Genomic DNA, 16,149 nt, shown 5'->3' on the forward strand with positions numbered 1-16,149 from the left:
AATGAGAGCCCATCATATTCTCAATTGCTTGCTGTAGTTTCATGAAATGAACACAGAGGCTTTCAGTTGGAATTATATCATCTTTTCCAAAGATTTCTTTTAACATGTTTGCAATCTGACACTGTTCTGTAGTAGGTTCTTTCAATGAAATTAGTTTAGAAACGTCAAGCCGACCCTCTTCATAAACAAGGAGGCAGTAGGCAGCTCGTTTGTACAAATCTTGCCAGTTAGCCGTAATAGTGTCATCAAGAAACAGTTTTGGATTCTCAAAGAATTCTTCTGGATTGTCCGTTGTACTTCTAAGGGTGAAAAACAGAAGGCAAATAGACGGAAAACCATAAGGGAAAGTCAGTCCCACAATCTTGTCAATGTCTTCATCAGCCAGGTGTTCTTTCTCAGGGTGTTGAAGTTGATGGCTCTTGAATATTTTCTTTTTGTCTGCCGTTGGTATTGAATTTTGAGTAATGTTAAGAATCTTTTGCCTTGAAAACAAAAAGGTTTGAAACTTTTCCAATTGGGGGGTAGCTTCTTGAAGGATGTAATCCCTGGATGTAAATAGTGTCAGAAATCCGGGGTCTCTAGAAGAATACACACTTTTGTTTACATCTTCAAGGACTGGTTTCCATTGTCTTAATTCATTTGGATCAAAATAGATGGATCCAAATATGTCATTAAATAATACAATTGTCTTAGACTGAATATGCAGTTGAAAAAATTCTTCTGGACTTTTCAGCACAAACACTTCCCATCCCTCTTTCCAAAAAGCATTCAAGATTAAATATGCAACGGTTGACTTTCCTTCCCCTGGTGCCCCAGTTACAGTTAAGACATTGTTCTTCTCCAGTTGTTCTCGTGCCGTCTGCACAATTTTAGTGTTCACCATATTTTGAGAACACCTCTCAACTCTGCCTTTGACCGTTCTGCAACAATAACCAGAACAGGTAGATAAACATGAACATGTTATGCCGATCGAAATATTAATCAGTTTCAATTCCAATAATGAACACTTCTTAGCAAGTGGACTATCCTCAAAGTGTCAAGTTTCATATTCCTTTCAGAAGAAGTCTTGGGGCCTTGTAGGCCTTGTATGTCAATGTTGGTTTGTGGTTTAAATGTTGTATTTCACCAACCTTGCAAATGGCGTGCACCATACTGCGTGGGAAGATACGGTTTCACTGCTTGAAGTACAAATATGTTGTGGGCTGCTGAGTAGAAAAAAACTGTTTGGGATTATTCTGAATTTCTGATTATATTGAGTGAAAATAACGTTAAGTGGTTTCTTAATTTTTTGCAACAGTTTTGGTTGAAATAGATCCATGTTGGTAACTAAAGCTACAATACTTCAACAGTGATTGCTCATTTACTTACCCATGACACTCCTGACAGGTTTCAAGAATTGTTCAGGCTCTGGTTGGTCAGAATTGATGGTGTTATCTCCAATAGCCATAAAAGAAATGTTTTCTGAGGAAGAAGACAATATCAGTTGCAACAATTGCCTTCTTTGATTTAGAGATGTTGATGATGTTGATAATCCTTTGTTTGATGTGGATTGATACATTCTATAGCAGAGAACCAATTGTAGCTTCCACATCAATTAACAAATTCTTGTAATACCTGTCCTCAAATTTGAGTCCCCACAAAATATGTTTACTCAGCCCCATGCTTATGACAGATGTTGCACAAACAAAAAACATATATCTTTCACACAGTCACTGGGATTTATTACATCTCATTGAATGGCAAAATGATGTTGTTGATCTCAGTAATTTCATAGTTACAAATTAGTTATTGTACTTCTCGAAAGCACTGCATTCGTATATATTTATTGATTAGTGTTAAACCTCTGTCGTTTTCAGGCATGATCGCCATGGGCGAATCCAGTCCGTATCCAAGTGGCTTCGGGTCTGTCAAAGTTTGGCATTCTGGTGTCGTCACGTCCATATTGTCATTCTCAGATTTCAGCTTTCGTTCATGATCAGCTTCTTCTGTTGCAACTAAAATATAAAGAATGTAATGGTGTACTGCAAACAAATGACACATGTTAAAATGAGTGAGTGAGTGAGGTTGGTTTAGTTTAAAATGATTGAAGTGCAAGCATCACAATGTATACTCAAAGGCAAAAGTAGATGTAATGAACACACTTGTTTATATAAACGACAATTTTTTAGAACGCATTTTAATAGTCTTTATACTAGACTTAATCCTTAACCTAAACAGGGCCCTGTTTTTGCTTTACATGCATTTTTCGTGCTTTCACGAAGTCAGTGGAAAAAAAGGCTTAAAACGTCCCTTTGAAAAGTGTGGCTCTAAACCGCGAATCATTGTCACCCAAATCAATGTATTGACGTCCTGCCAGACGACAAATTTTGAAATTATAACACCAACGTCTACGACTGCAGTGGTGCAGACAACATCTGCGGTGGAGAGCACGTGAGTGGAGATATTTTCTCTTCACTGACGAGACCAGAATCCTCTTGCACCGGACTGATGAACGAAACCAAGTTTACCAGCTAATCCCAAGATCTGTCCCCTATCGAACACGTCTTGGCCAAAATGAAGAGGAGATTTAAACGTTGGCCAACCCCCCAGACATTGCTCCAGGAACTCAGCCAAGTGCTTCCATATGAGATGCCATTCCACAAGACTTCATGCAATCTTTGGTTTGCTCTATAAGACGCAGGTGTCATGCATGCATCAATGCTCATGGTGGACACACACATTATTGACTGTGTGATTTTCATTTTGACCATTCTCTCACTGTGAGCTCATTAAAATGTGTAAAAGTTTAAAATGTGCCATTTGCAATCCTATTGTGGAATGATTTTCTTGCAATATTAAGAAAGTTTCATCATAAAAATATCAGCTGTTAATTCACATACCTAACATATATAACGTCAAGTCAATCACGCTAACCTTTTGTCTTTGAGTACATTAACGACTGTCTATTCTTGTACTCCTTCCACAAGTATCTTTCCACTTAAAGTAGTTGTGCAATGCTCATCCCAAGACCTTGGAGTCGACCGTTAGAACTGATCTTCAGCAACCCATGCTTGCCGTAAAAGGCGACAAACGGGATCGAGTAGTCAGGCTCAGTGAGTTGCTTGACACATGTCATCATATGTCCATTTGCATAGATCAATGCTCATGATGTTGATCACTGGATTGTCTGGTTCGATTATTTACAAACTGCTGTCATATAGCTGGAATATTGCTGAGTGTGGCATTAATATTTTTATATATTATATTATATAAACAAATTCAGTCATTATAAACAGGCGAGACAATGTGTTAAACAGTAGAGCAAATGTTGGATGCATCTATCATTCAGCCATGTGAGTCTTAGTGGCGATTACCATGAGTTATAAAGAATGATATTTTTTTAGATTTTCTGTTGATTTCCGAAAATTAAATGAAGTCTCAAATCCTGCATACTATTTACTGTTCTGGATTGTGCAAGTGGCTTCTGGCAAACACCACTGCATTCAAATCTGAGCATAAATCAGCACGTGTAACTTAAAGAGGCACTGGTCCAGAGCAAGTTCCGTGGATCGGTTGTCGCTTTTGTTATTGTTTTTCTCCCGTGAGTACCCGGATGATATCTTAGAATTCGTGACTGGTGCTGCATCACCCGCATACACAATTGATAGTTTCGTATACATTGATCAACAAAGATGAAATCTGTTTTACTTATTATGATAACAAACGGAAACATTTTGAAGTTGAATCATCTTCCTGTGGTAAAAACAGTTAGGACAAAAAAATAACGAAGTCTGTATGTCTTTATATTTTGTCTTATATAATAATAATAGTGGATTTGTATTGCACTTTTCCAAACTTGGATATTATGCTCAAAGCGCAGTGAGCTTTGATCAGAAGAAAGCTTGGCGGAAAAGATGGGTTTTGATAGCTGTTTTGAAGGCAGAACAGGTTTGACACTGGCGGACATCAAGGGGAAGATTGTTCCAGGCAGTGGCTGCAGCATATGCAAACGATTTCTTCCCATAACTAGAGAGTTTCACTTTTGGAACAATAAACAGATGTGTGAATTCAGACCGAAGGGTTCTGCTGGGACAGTACAATGGAAGTAAGACACAGAGATACTGTGGGGCTGTTTGAAAGTAGCATTGGAATGCCAGATAAAGGAGCTCAAAGTCGATTCGTTGTTTTACCGGAAGCTAGTGGAGTTCTTGAAGGATGGGTGTGATGTGGTTCGACATGGGTGACAGAGAGACAAGGCGAGCAGCTTTATTTTGAATCCTTTGGAGTCTGTGTAGGTTGATATTTGGAGAGTTGGCGAGAAGACTATTACAATAGTCAAGGCGAGAAATGATAAGAGAGAGAGTCAGCATTTTTGTAGCTTCTTTGGTGAGACAGGGTCTGATCTTGTTGATGTTCCTTAATTGTAGGTGGCAGACTTAAGAGAGTTGACTGATTTGCCTGTCCAGACAAAGTTCAGAATCGATGACAACCCCGAGGTCTTTCACATGGGATGACAGAGGTATGGTAGAGTTGTTCACTCTCATCGAGTGAATTTGGCATTTCTGACGCCTCTGTGATGGACCAATGAGAATTGCTTCAGTTTTCTCCTCGTTCAACTGTAGCTTGTTGTTGGTCATCCAAAGTTTGATTTCTTTACAACAATCGGATGTTCGGTAGATAGCCATGGCAGCTGCAGAAGGACTTGGTGTGAAAAGATTACACAGCTGAGTGTCATCAGCATACAAGTGGTGTAGGAGATTATGTTTAGTGCTGATGTTGCCTAGAGGTCTGGTGTAAAGACTGAACAGTGTGGGTCCTAAAACCGATCCTGGCAGGACGCCGCATTGAAGTTGAACAGGACTAGATGAAATTCCATTGATGACTACTTTCTGTGTTCTATCTATCAAGTAGGATTGAATCTACTTCAGTAACGATCCCCTAATTCCGAATTCTGAGTCAAGACGTGTCAAAAGGTTTTTTATGATCAGTGGTGTCAAAACCTGCACTTAGATCAAACAGAATTAGAAGAGCAACATCACCATTCCTAATTAGTTTATTATCTTATTTGTATGCATTTTGAATCTTAATAAAACGCACACGATCTGCTTGTCCTTATAGTGAATTTATAACATGACCGTAATATGTAGACATTTTATGGATTGATAACATGAATCATATTTCACACACACGCCCTAAGTGTAACCTAGTCGATGTTGTCTGTCTCATTGCACTTCACTGCAAGAAGAATGATTCTGTTGACTGCTACAACAAATGAATAAAAACAAAATGTAAATATTAAAATTAAAACAGACTAAGGTATAGCACCAATGTCAGGCTATTTTCTTGTTGTTCAATTTTTCACATTGGTGTATAGTCTCATTGGTCACCCTAGATAGCACACCTGGCAACTAACTGCATGATCTCCGCCATTCTTTAAAAAGTAATTTAGTCAGCCAATAATGAGCAATCAATCAACGTAATGACAGTTAATCCTTTGAAGGAAGGACGTTTTTACACAGGCACTCTTCGACAGGATGTATTCAGTATAGATTAGTACGTCTACATACATAAACACTACCATTTGTCAAATCCACTGTGCCAGACAAATGTAATTAATCAGTCAGCGTGTTTTAAGTTAATTCTTTGATCTATGTTTGTTTTGAAACTCAGCTGATAAATCATTTTGCTGCACTTCCATGTGCATATTACATTTTGCCACATCAGACCTTAATTTGTAATGTTGAGTATTTACTTCAGACGAGAGAAACGCCAAATGGGAACCTTTGTCGGGTAATCTGAGTGGTATTACCAATAATTATACCTGTTATAAATTCATTACCTGATCATCAAGTGAATGGCGGCAAATATCATGTGGAGGTTTAAAAGTCACATGACATTATACCTGTTATAAATTCATTAACTGACCATCAAGTCAATGATGGCAAATAGTATGTGAAGGTTTATACCACACAAACACGGGTTATAGGAAGGGAGTTGCCATTGCTGAATTGCATGCAATTGTAATTGCCTGAACAAACTTATGGGCCGACACTGTTTTGAGGATACGAATGGAACTTCATTGTTGCATAAGAAATACATATAATCATTGCTGTGTTCTTACGTTAAAACAGTATATACATATTTACCTAAGTAAATTTTCAGATTTTTCTTGCAATTGCAGTTTAGTTTATGGACTCAAATAAATCAAATATGTGTTTTTAATACCATAGTTAATAGACATAATATTTTTACATGACATGATTAAATATCAAGGTAAAATTCACAGAAATAGGATCAAATTGGATCAGTCACTATACCATCCAGCCATTAGAAAATCCGAAAAGCCTACACTGCTGATATACAACAATCAGACAAGAACTACCAAGTATAATTTCAAACAACGGCATCTGATGGGCATCCACCCTTCCAAATGTCCCACTGTTAAGGTCGAACAAATTCTGTTCCAAATTATTCTGAAGTTGCTGTTTCACTTACAAAATGAATAAAGATTTGAATGGGCCCAGGCTTGTCAGAAAACATTGATAATCTAAAACTCAGCCTAAACTAATGCTCCAGTATGCTTACCCTGACTTTACAAAGCCCTTTATACTAACCACCGATGCAAGTGGAGAAGCCTTGGATACATTCTTGGTCAGCTACATGATGCTTGTCAAGAGAATGTCATAGCATATGGAGGGATATCTTGCAATTCTGGAAGGCATCATAAACTTCAGGTCTTACGTAGCTGACAGTAGAGTCGAACTTTACACAGATCATAAAGCCTTAGCTTTAACATTAAGATGTGCAAGAACATTGGCACTTTTCTTCTTGCGAGTTGGTCTCTGATCCTCCAGGAATATGACTTTGAACTTCACGGTGCAGGATGAGACAGTTAAGAATGCTGAGCCAACAACAACACTCCATTATATCTACCACCCCAAGCAAAGAGGCGCTAAACCAGACAGACCTTCTTCAGTAACCCACCTGACAGTTCCACATCAGGACTGAAAAGAACTGCTATCTGCGGACCATAACTCATAAGTCGCGGCACACCACCTTCAAAGAGACTCCACAAGAAAGCAATCCAGCACAAAATCTATTGGCCAAACATGTATCAAGACATAGAAGAGTACATCAAGACCTGTGACCTTTGTGACCCGTGGTACCTATGCCAAATGAGGGAACCTTTCAGCACTTCCATGTTGATATCCTAGGACTAATGCCAAAGACCAAAAATGATAACAGGTATATTCTTCAAGTAAGATTTGCAGACTTGATGGTTACAGGTTACAAGGTGTGGCGCACCAAGGAATTTGGTCACAGTTAGAGGAAGACCTCCATGCTTGTCAATGCTATATGTGAGCTGTATGAAGTTCAACATCACTACACATCACCCTACCTGCCACAAACCAATGGAGGTTGCAAAAGAAGAAACAAGAACATTTCACAAATCCTGAATGTCTATGCCAACCCTCAACAGGACATCTGGGATGAGGTTGTAAAATGGTAAAATGGGAATCAAACGCTCCCTTTTCCAGTCAACATTATCTTCAGGCATGAAATGTTCTTAGTTTATGACACCAACATCCTACCCAAGGACCGTCATATAGCTGGAATATTGCTGAGTGAGGCTTACAACTAAACTCACTCCTACCAAAGGAATCTATGAGAAAGGATGTGTTGGATCTCCTCAAGGAACTATTGGATAACCCAAAGATCACTGATAATATCGCTAGATGTAGAATCCAGTCAAGAACAGGTACGAACAAAACGTAGCCAGCGGTCCAGAAACGTCTAACTTGTAAACTGACAAAGGAATTCATTGGTCCCTTTGCAGGGGATAGGCCCCAACCACTCAGAAAAATGTTGTACAACTACAAAATTATGGAAATCTGGAAGTCACGATCGTGTGAAGATGCATCAGCAGAGACAGCCATTACCCCACCCTGACAGCAGCAGGAGATCCTTCAGCATAAGCAAGCATTGCTGCCTTATGAGCATGGTCAGATGAGACAGTAGTAGAATGGAGGCCAACATGATCCACCCCTGATAGACACCAGTGGTCTAAAAAGGTCACTTAGATCAAGCTGACCTCTCAAAACAATAAAACTGAACACCTTGTTAAAATGAATCCCTGAAGTTTATTCAGTTTGTAGGCCATCGGCCAATGTAACTCACGGGCGAAAGAAACGTCACCAAAATGTTTTATCTTTTATCGTACACTAGTGATTATTCCTATCTGTAGTTCACACTTTCATCATTCAGAATGTTGTAAATCCATAAATTGTCCGCATATGATTGTTAAATTTCCAAAATCTGAGTTTGTGACATGTTAAAAAAAGCGAGGTTACGTTTCTTTCGCCCAATGTACAATGATATTGTGTTGTCAATTTACAAAAGTTCGACTTTTAAGAGATGATTTGATAAATTAAGCACAATTCAATCATGTCATTAGAAGTTATTAACTTTATGAATTTACAAACATTTGTTAAATTATTCCATAGGGGTAAATAAGCTTTTTGGATTGTTACATATTTATCTCATTCAAACAGGAAGTGGACCTCATCTTCGTTTCTATTACTATTACATATCTTACAAATTACATCAGAGCTCCTTCAGTTTCCTTCCATCTAATATTACATCGTAATGGTAATGCATTGAATCTTAATAAACATAAATATATTCTTAAATCTCTTACATTAATTCTTAAAATGTGGTTATCAAGTGGTAATAATGATATAATACTTATAAAATGTACAAGACTGGATGAATCCATGATATTGCTACTAATATTTTGTTTTGAACAATCAACTAACCTCTGCTCAAATAAAGATAAAAAAATGACACATTTCCCAGTCTTGGGAAAACAAACATAACCAAATCCATAACTCATTTAAAAGCTTACTTGTTTTTGAAATCCTAGTAATCCTACCAACAGAATCTAATCTAATTATATGATTATAACATTGTTTAGGGTAACGATCATTGCATGTTCTTAATAGTTTACACAAACATGTAACACATTTAAGATGATAATCCACAATCATGCTATATTTTCTACATTCAGCTAATGCTGCATTACTTGATGTATGTTTACCAACCCCTAAAACAAATTTACAAAAGTTATTATGAAATTTGTCAACAACACTTCTTTCCTGAAATCCCCACAGATCGGATCACAGCCAAATTGGGAGCCAGAAGATAACACTGACATTCAGCACTGAAACACGTTCAATGCCAAATACGTGCAGGCGGTCAAAGGAAGGGCAAGAAGAAGACGCTCTTCAGTAGAGTATAAGCATGATTGCTAATCTAAATATGTTTATTTACTTATAATTTGTTGATTTCTTATTGATCTTGAGTGGGTTTTTTTCATATATGTAATTGAATTCCAATAGTACGTATTTAAGGCTAGTGTGTCAGTATGGGAATCAAACACATAGCAAGTGCATGTTCAAATATCTTTTGACTGGATTTTGACAGACGTTACAACCATTACCTCTGAAGAAGGGTGTTATTTTGAGGATAATACCGATGACCTACAATAATTAAGGTAAAAGTAACGTAAACAATGACATATTTTATCCATAACGATACAGGTTTATCAATGAAAGCCTTTACCATAGATCTTCCGTTACCACAGATTCAATGTGACAATGGCACATACTAAATATGAAATAGACAGTACGTTTTTATAGGCTTACCTTTCTGAGATCCACGAACAAATTGCCAGGTCCTCCCAAGTTTGTTTATACCTTGAACCGTCTCAGAGATATCACAGTCTGCCACTATATTGACAATGTCTGACGTCTCACAGAAACTCTCCTGTCCAAGTTCATCAGCTGGGATAATGCGATCCTGGCATATGGACAACCTCCTGAAAGAAAATTAATGCATTATGATATATTGATACACTGTTCATTAAAATATTGTTGAATATTAGGAATTTGAGATCAACAAAAAGAACTTAATGAAGAAGAAGTCAGCTGTTATTTTATGGAATTTGAAGGAGAATGAAGTACCTGGCACTCTGTAGTAGTGACTCTGACTTTGCAACAATTGCCGTATGGCCTGATTTTTCTAGTCGTTGTGCGATCACAAGTAGCAGGACGTTCCCTCCACAAGAAGGTTCCGAACTCACTTCCACTTGGTTGTAGTCAATGTTTTCGGTGAGGACCCGAAACTGCTCCAACGTGAGACAGTTCAGCGAATTACCTTCCTCCGCTGTGAAAACACAATTGGTGAAAGCAATTGACATGATAAATGCAGAAGTGACTTCCTTGAACTTTTTCTCTGACATACTCAGTGTAACTGGAATGCACCATTTGGACGTTTTGACTTTGATCGTGTCCATGGCTTTCTTAAACTTGTCATCATCCTTGAGGTCAGTTTCTGTCATCAGCCCAAAAACCACACTAAACTGTTCTTTTGCATACCTTCGGACAGATGCCACAATACCTTTTGCGAGTGTCTGGTTATACTCAAGTACTCTGCTCTTTCGTTTGCTGTTTACTTTGTCACTGATAACTGTGAATACTGTTGTAGGTCCATCTGGGACAAACACAATCACATCGTAAATGGCTTCAGCTGAATTTGGTTTGGCAGCAATATTAGCAGACACTGCCATCAGTTTGGCTGTGTAGGCAAAACATGTCTTGTAACTGCTCTGGAGTCTCTGATGTATTATCCATCGGATCCCAGAGTCTTCATTGATGTCCAGTTTGGGATATATACACACTTCCCCTAGAAAGGAAGAACAGTGAATACATGAAAATACATTCTTTGTTAGTTTCATTTCTAATGCCGCACTCAGCAGTATTGCAGAATGTGACATTGGCCTGGAGATAACCGAGTCTGGACCTCTCAGTATTTGATGTCGTTTATGGTTAACATGTCCTTTACTGTATAAAACTGGAAGAGGCCTATTAACTTCACATTTTCAGTCACCTTACCGAGAAAGGTCCACAAAGCCAAACTTTCTAAACATGGGTGGCTGATTCGAACCTCTTCAACAAACATGTTGAAATGCATGATGTATTACAATTATCATTTTGACATCAGGCACTTTACCCTACATATGGTGATCATATATTTTAAAATGTTTAAATCACAGAAGATGCTCATATCAAAAATAAAAATTCTGATGCCTTTAGTAAATACGAACATCTACATAATATTTTGATTGAACGTATCACGTTATTTCAGGGAAATGTAAAATACAAAACGTTTGTGGCAGACGATGACTTGTTATCAATATGTTTGCAGATATAGTAAGGCATGGGATTTGTTTAATAACAGATGACACGACCAATCTTTCTACGGTGTACATAGAAACATGCACTACATACCTCCACTGAATACATGCTGTTTTATCAAGTCGGTACTGTTTCCAACCTGCAAAAGGCGTGGACGATGATGGTCAAAAGACACACTATTTACTTCGTGGATACGCGCCTTTGAAACAGGTTCTGAAACATAAACACAGATTCGGCTTCAGTATGTATCTTTGAAAGTAGGGCCTAACTGTAAATATATGAAAAGGCATTAGAACGTGTTTGTGGGCAGTTGCAAAAATCAATTCCTGTTTCACCATGTTGAATGTTCTTCAGAATAGTATTATTACGTGACCACAGTACATTCACTTGTCTAAGAAGAAGATGATCATGAGTTCTACTTTAAGATAATGATATCTGGTTTCTCAGAACCCTAAGACCCATGTGTTTCATCAAAGTGGTATCTTTGGTCGACATGTGCCTCTTATGGCTTTCTTCCCAATATACAGTTAACTTAAGCATAAGGGATTGTGTAAATAAACTACAGAATCCATTTGGTATCACTCGTCTTGTAAAGCCAAGAACATGATTGAACAAAAAACCCACCTTTTATCTCTCCGTGACTTGATTTATGATACGCCATATCTGCTTTCTGTTATAATAAAAATATTATATTGTTATACTAAATTATATTTGAATTGGGATAACATGAGCATAAATCTTTGCAACAGAGACTAAGCACTATTTTTTTTTAAAACTGCACTATTTTATTCTTAAAAATTACGATAATTTTTTACAATGGATTTCTACTTTCCACTTTTGAATCAGAAGATTTTTTAAAAAGTAACATTCTATATTTGTGTTTACATACAATATGGCATTTTGCTACATTAAGAATTGTCATGATGAAAAGATAGAAATAGCTTTGTTGGTAATTACACATTAAGAGTCTGGCACGCCACTCGTTTGCAGTAAGTCGTATGCAAGATCCAGATTCCCCTGGTCCCTAATTCATATGCCTCTGGTCCTTCTTTGTCATAGAACACCAAGCCATTAATGGCTGGCACTGCAACCTCAATGACAAAATGATTATTTTCAGTTGGATGGAACTTAATCTTCACAAGTTCTGGTGGCAGCGGGCCAGCTGCAAGTCTTTCGTCAAAGTAGAGCACGAGAGTTTCAGTCCCAATTTTATGTCTTATTTTATCTGCTACAGATGAGTGATAAGTTTCAGGAACATCAATTCCATCAACAACGTATTTGTGAGACGTATAGGAGTTATACTGTGTATCCTGTTCAGAGATTCCAACATAATATGAACCTCCACCATCAACCTTGGTAAAGGCACTGATGTAATGGTTTAGTCGAAGCAGATCCCAAATATGATTTACCAGTCTTTCAGGGTTGTTGAGAATGTTGCCAGTGGCATCTGCTCCTGCTCCATCTGGTTGAACTGACTTGAATTGCATACATCGACTTTCATGTAAACGGTCCAAATTGTCCAAATTGCGTATTTGAGCTGTAACATTTTGGAACAATGTCTTCCACTTCAAGAACTGTACTATTTCAGTATTCACTGGATCTACAACACCGTTGTCAAGTGGGAGTTTTGTTTTGAAGTTAACTGTTGCCACTGAGAAAGAAGGTACTACTGTCACACCAACTACATCTCTATACAAATTGTAATCTGTAGCTTCTTCAGTGGAATCTTCATCTGTATCATCTCCAGACTCACCTTCGTCATCAGAACAATCAGCTAAACAGTATAACCAATTCTTCTTGTACACTTGGATAAACAGACTTCCATCTTCAATAATTTGATTGAATTTGACATCGACAAGTTCATGGAAATGGTCCAGGTATTTATCTTCACGGTCAAGGTCGCAAATATGTAGAAGTATGACTCCTCCTCCTGAGTTCCGTAATGCTGATATGTATTTCTTGAGTTTCAGAACTAATGTATTTCGATCAACCTTCCTATCACACTTTTTTTCTGGAAGAAGTTTTTCATTTGGCAGGTTGATAAGAACAGATGGTGCATGCAAAAACAAGAATTTGTTTTCGGCTGAGAAGATTTTATCCTTCTTCCTGAATAGTTCTGAACAGGTTTGGCACTCTGGAAACAAGACGTTAAAAGTGTAGCAGATTTGTGAGTATATCTGACATATATATCAAAAATGAGATTAGATGGGGACAGATGAATATGCTTGCACAGATCGTTTGCGAACGATTACAGTCAAAGGCAATATACTATAAGCATTTGAAATATGCATGAATGACAGAGGGATGTTGACGAAGGAATGATTGTTGGCATTTAAGACTGAAGAAGAAGGATCATCATGTAGCAGGGAAAATTAGCTGAAGCTAATGTCCAGAGTTAAAGTTGTGAAATTATTAAGGGATAGTGGTTGAAATATTGATCTGTATTATGAAGAATATAATATAACAAGTCAACAGAGGTGTATATCCTACAGAAAATACAATATGTATGAACATATTCATATTTTTAATAACGTTCTTAACAAATCCGATTGAAACGAAACATATTTTACGTTCCAGAATTTGCGTGGGTTTCAATACCATTCCCTGTAGAAAATCTGTGTCCCAAAATATCCCACAATGTTTCAAATTTCAGGAACAACCAACTATGTCCCTTTCCTACAGTTGCACTGTTTCATCGCGGTTGTTCAGAATGTGGAATTGGCAGCTCACGATGCAAAGTCGATGCTGTCGAAGTATATAAAAATGTACACACACACAATAACAAAGAGACCAAAAGAGAAAAGAAACCTGTAGAACCTCTTTTAAAGTTGGTTAAGTCAAAACACGAGGGGAAATAATTGCAATAAACCTGTTGTGTCCCAGCCAACTGCCATCCAAAGTCTGTCTGCCCTGCATGAATAGTGTGTAGCTGTTCCTACTGACAAGGCTTCAAATAACATAACCATTATATGTTAACATACCTACATGAACTGTTTGATAAAAAAGCTTGGCACAGGGGATATATCAAATAATGCCACATAAAAGGTCTTTATGTTAAGTAATGTGCCGAAACCATTCATTGTTACCATCTACTTTTGACTTTAAGAAAATTACTATTTTGTACTGGATTTCAACATTCAATAAAATCCGTACAAAGAGATATACTACCTGGTCCGGGAAATACATACAACCACATCCTTGACTCAAAGATTAACCTTTACCCTTAATCCAGGAAGAATTTTCTCTGTAAACACAGAAAGTATTTGATACAAGCGGGATCAATACCACATAGATTCTCTTCAGCTTTAACGTTACACATCACTATCACACATGACAAACTAGAAGAAAAATATTCATTTCTTGATCCATGGATTTCTATCCTAACAGGTTCAGAACAATTTGTCCAAAATGATAGCAAACGTCTTCTAGAGTTTACTTGAAAATTAATATGTGAAACTCTGTAGTTTTTCTGATCACCAGAAAATTGTGGTCACATGAAGGGTTGCATTTCACAAAAGAGCATGCACTGCATGCACACTGGGTGGTTCACCACGGTTTAAATGGGTGGATGCATCAGTTACCCTTCAAGATGGCCGCCACTGGGTATACAAAAATATTGCATTTCACAATAAAGTCGCAAAGATTTGTCGTATTTGAATGGTCTTGGTGTCAAAACATACATTTTTTACTAATAGAATCCGAATTTTGAACTATATTTCTACTCTCTAGCTTCCTTGTACAATATCAGTCCCGGAATCATAATTAGGGTAAAAAAGTGACGACATATTATTGGATTGAAATGTACGCAGTAGGCTTACACTTACTGTCCTGCCGCCTGGATGACATTATAACTAACTTGTCCTCACCGTAGATTTCAGGCCAGAGCCACTTGATCTACTTGGCTACTGCATATATTGGCTAGTCAGCAGCAATGACTGGCACCTGCCCGGGGTTCAGAAATGCCACTATCTCCTTGATCTTGTCCATAACATGCCTGACTGCAGCAAATGAGTGGGCCTGGTCTCACAGCAGAGACAAAAGTGAAGTAATGCTGACATCAAATGGTTTTCCTCTCTTCTGTGAAGCATGATGGGCTGACCAAGTCACATTCACTGGCCCATCTGTCACAGTGACCTTCTCCAACCACGCATACTCCATTGCCAGTTGTGGCCTTAATAGACTGGTGTCTGGGTATGTCACACCATTCTGGGAAGGAGAGGGTTTCTTGGTGAAAAAGGCGGGTCGGACATTGGTGAAAGAGTCCGGAAGTTCTGGAACAGTCTTCACTTTCTCTTCTCCAAACTTCAGTTGTCCATGCTCTTCATCTTTGTTTTCTTTGGCTGGGTGCTGGAAACCAGGGATGCTGGTTCCATGGAAAGAAGTGGTCGCTGTCGTTGCAGTGGGATTGTGGTGTATGGTGTCCATGGCTGAAGTGGTGAACAGCCCTTTTTGCAGGACTGGTGGACAGACCACCCCATTTTCCACGTACTTGTTGACTATATCTCCCAGCTGTGCATATATCTCTAGCCCCCTGCCGTATGCATGACATGCTGATTTCATGCTCGTTTAGCATTTCCAGCAACGTTCTCTTTCTGGTGTTTGTGTAGACTGGGAATGGGGTTTCTTTGTCTTTGGAGTGTCTGTGAGTTCCTGATCTTTCTTTGAACCTTGCGTAGGAGTTGTACTGAAGCAGCTGAGCAATTGTTAGGTCTGTCTTTGATGCACCAAACCTCAGTGGACATTTGATATCCGCTCCGTGTTCAAGCCTGTCACAAACTGAAGAAGAGTGCACACCTCATGGAAAGTTCCGTCAAATATGGACTTGTGGTGCAGCATATGTCTTCTCAAGATGTTAGTTGCTTTGCCAAGGATAATAGCTTCACTACAATAGTCAGAAGCTTCTGACAAAAGCCCA

The 16,149-nt window shown here is 38.2% G+C and overlaps 1 protein-coding gene across 1 annotated transcript in view; it reads right to left on the minus strand.

The window, feature by feature from the left end:
* Positions 1 to 758: 758 nt before the first annotated feature.
* Positions 759 to 16,149, minus strand: part of LOC124264966 — a 38,152-nt gene continuing 22,761 nt past the window's right edge. The window contains exons 3-11 of the mRNA XM_046699750.1: positions 12,644 to 13,368; positions 11,859 to 11,904; positions 11,328 to 11,447; positions 10,002 to 10,722; positions 9,684 to 9,856; positions 1,842 to 1,994; positions 1,369 to 1,461; positions 1,131 to 1,205; positions 759 to 920 (exon numbers count right to left, since the gene is read on the minus strand). Of these exons, the coding sequence (XP_046555706.1) occupies positions 877 to 920; positions 1,131 to 1,205; positions 1,369 to 1,461; positions 1,842 to 1,994; positions 9,684 to 9,856; positions 10,002 to 10,722; positions 11,328 to 11,447; positions 11,859 to 11,904; positions 12,644 to 13,368 (2,150 nt within the window). The 3' untranslated portion in view covers positions 759 to 876. The remainder of the gene's footprint in view (positions 921 to 1,130; positions 1,206 to 1,368; positions 1,462 to 1,841; positions 1,995 to 9,683; positions 9,857 to 10,001; positions 10,723 to 11,327; positions 11,448 to 11,858; positions 11,905 to 12,643; positions 13,369 to 16,149) is intronic.

Source organism: Haliotis rubra, unplaced genomic scaffold (assembly GCF_003918875.1).
Source record: "Haliotis rubra isolate DU_JTF1 unplaced genomic scaffold, ASM391887v1 Scf952, whole genome shotgun sequence".
Lineage (NCBI taxonomy): Eukaryota > Metazoa > Mollusca > Gastropoda > Lepetellida > Haliotidae > Haliotis > Haliotis rubra.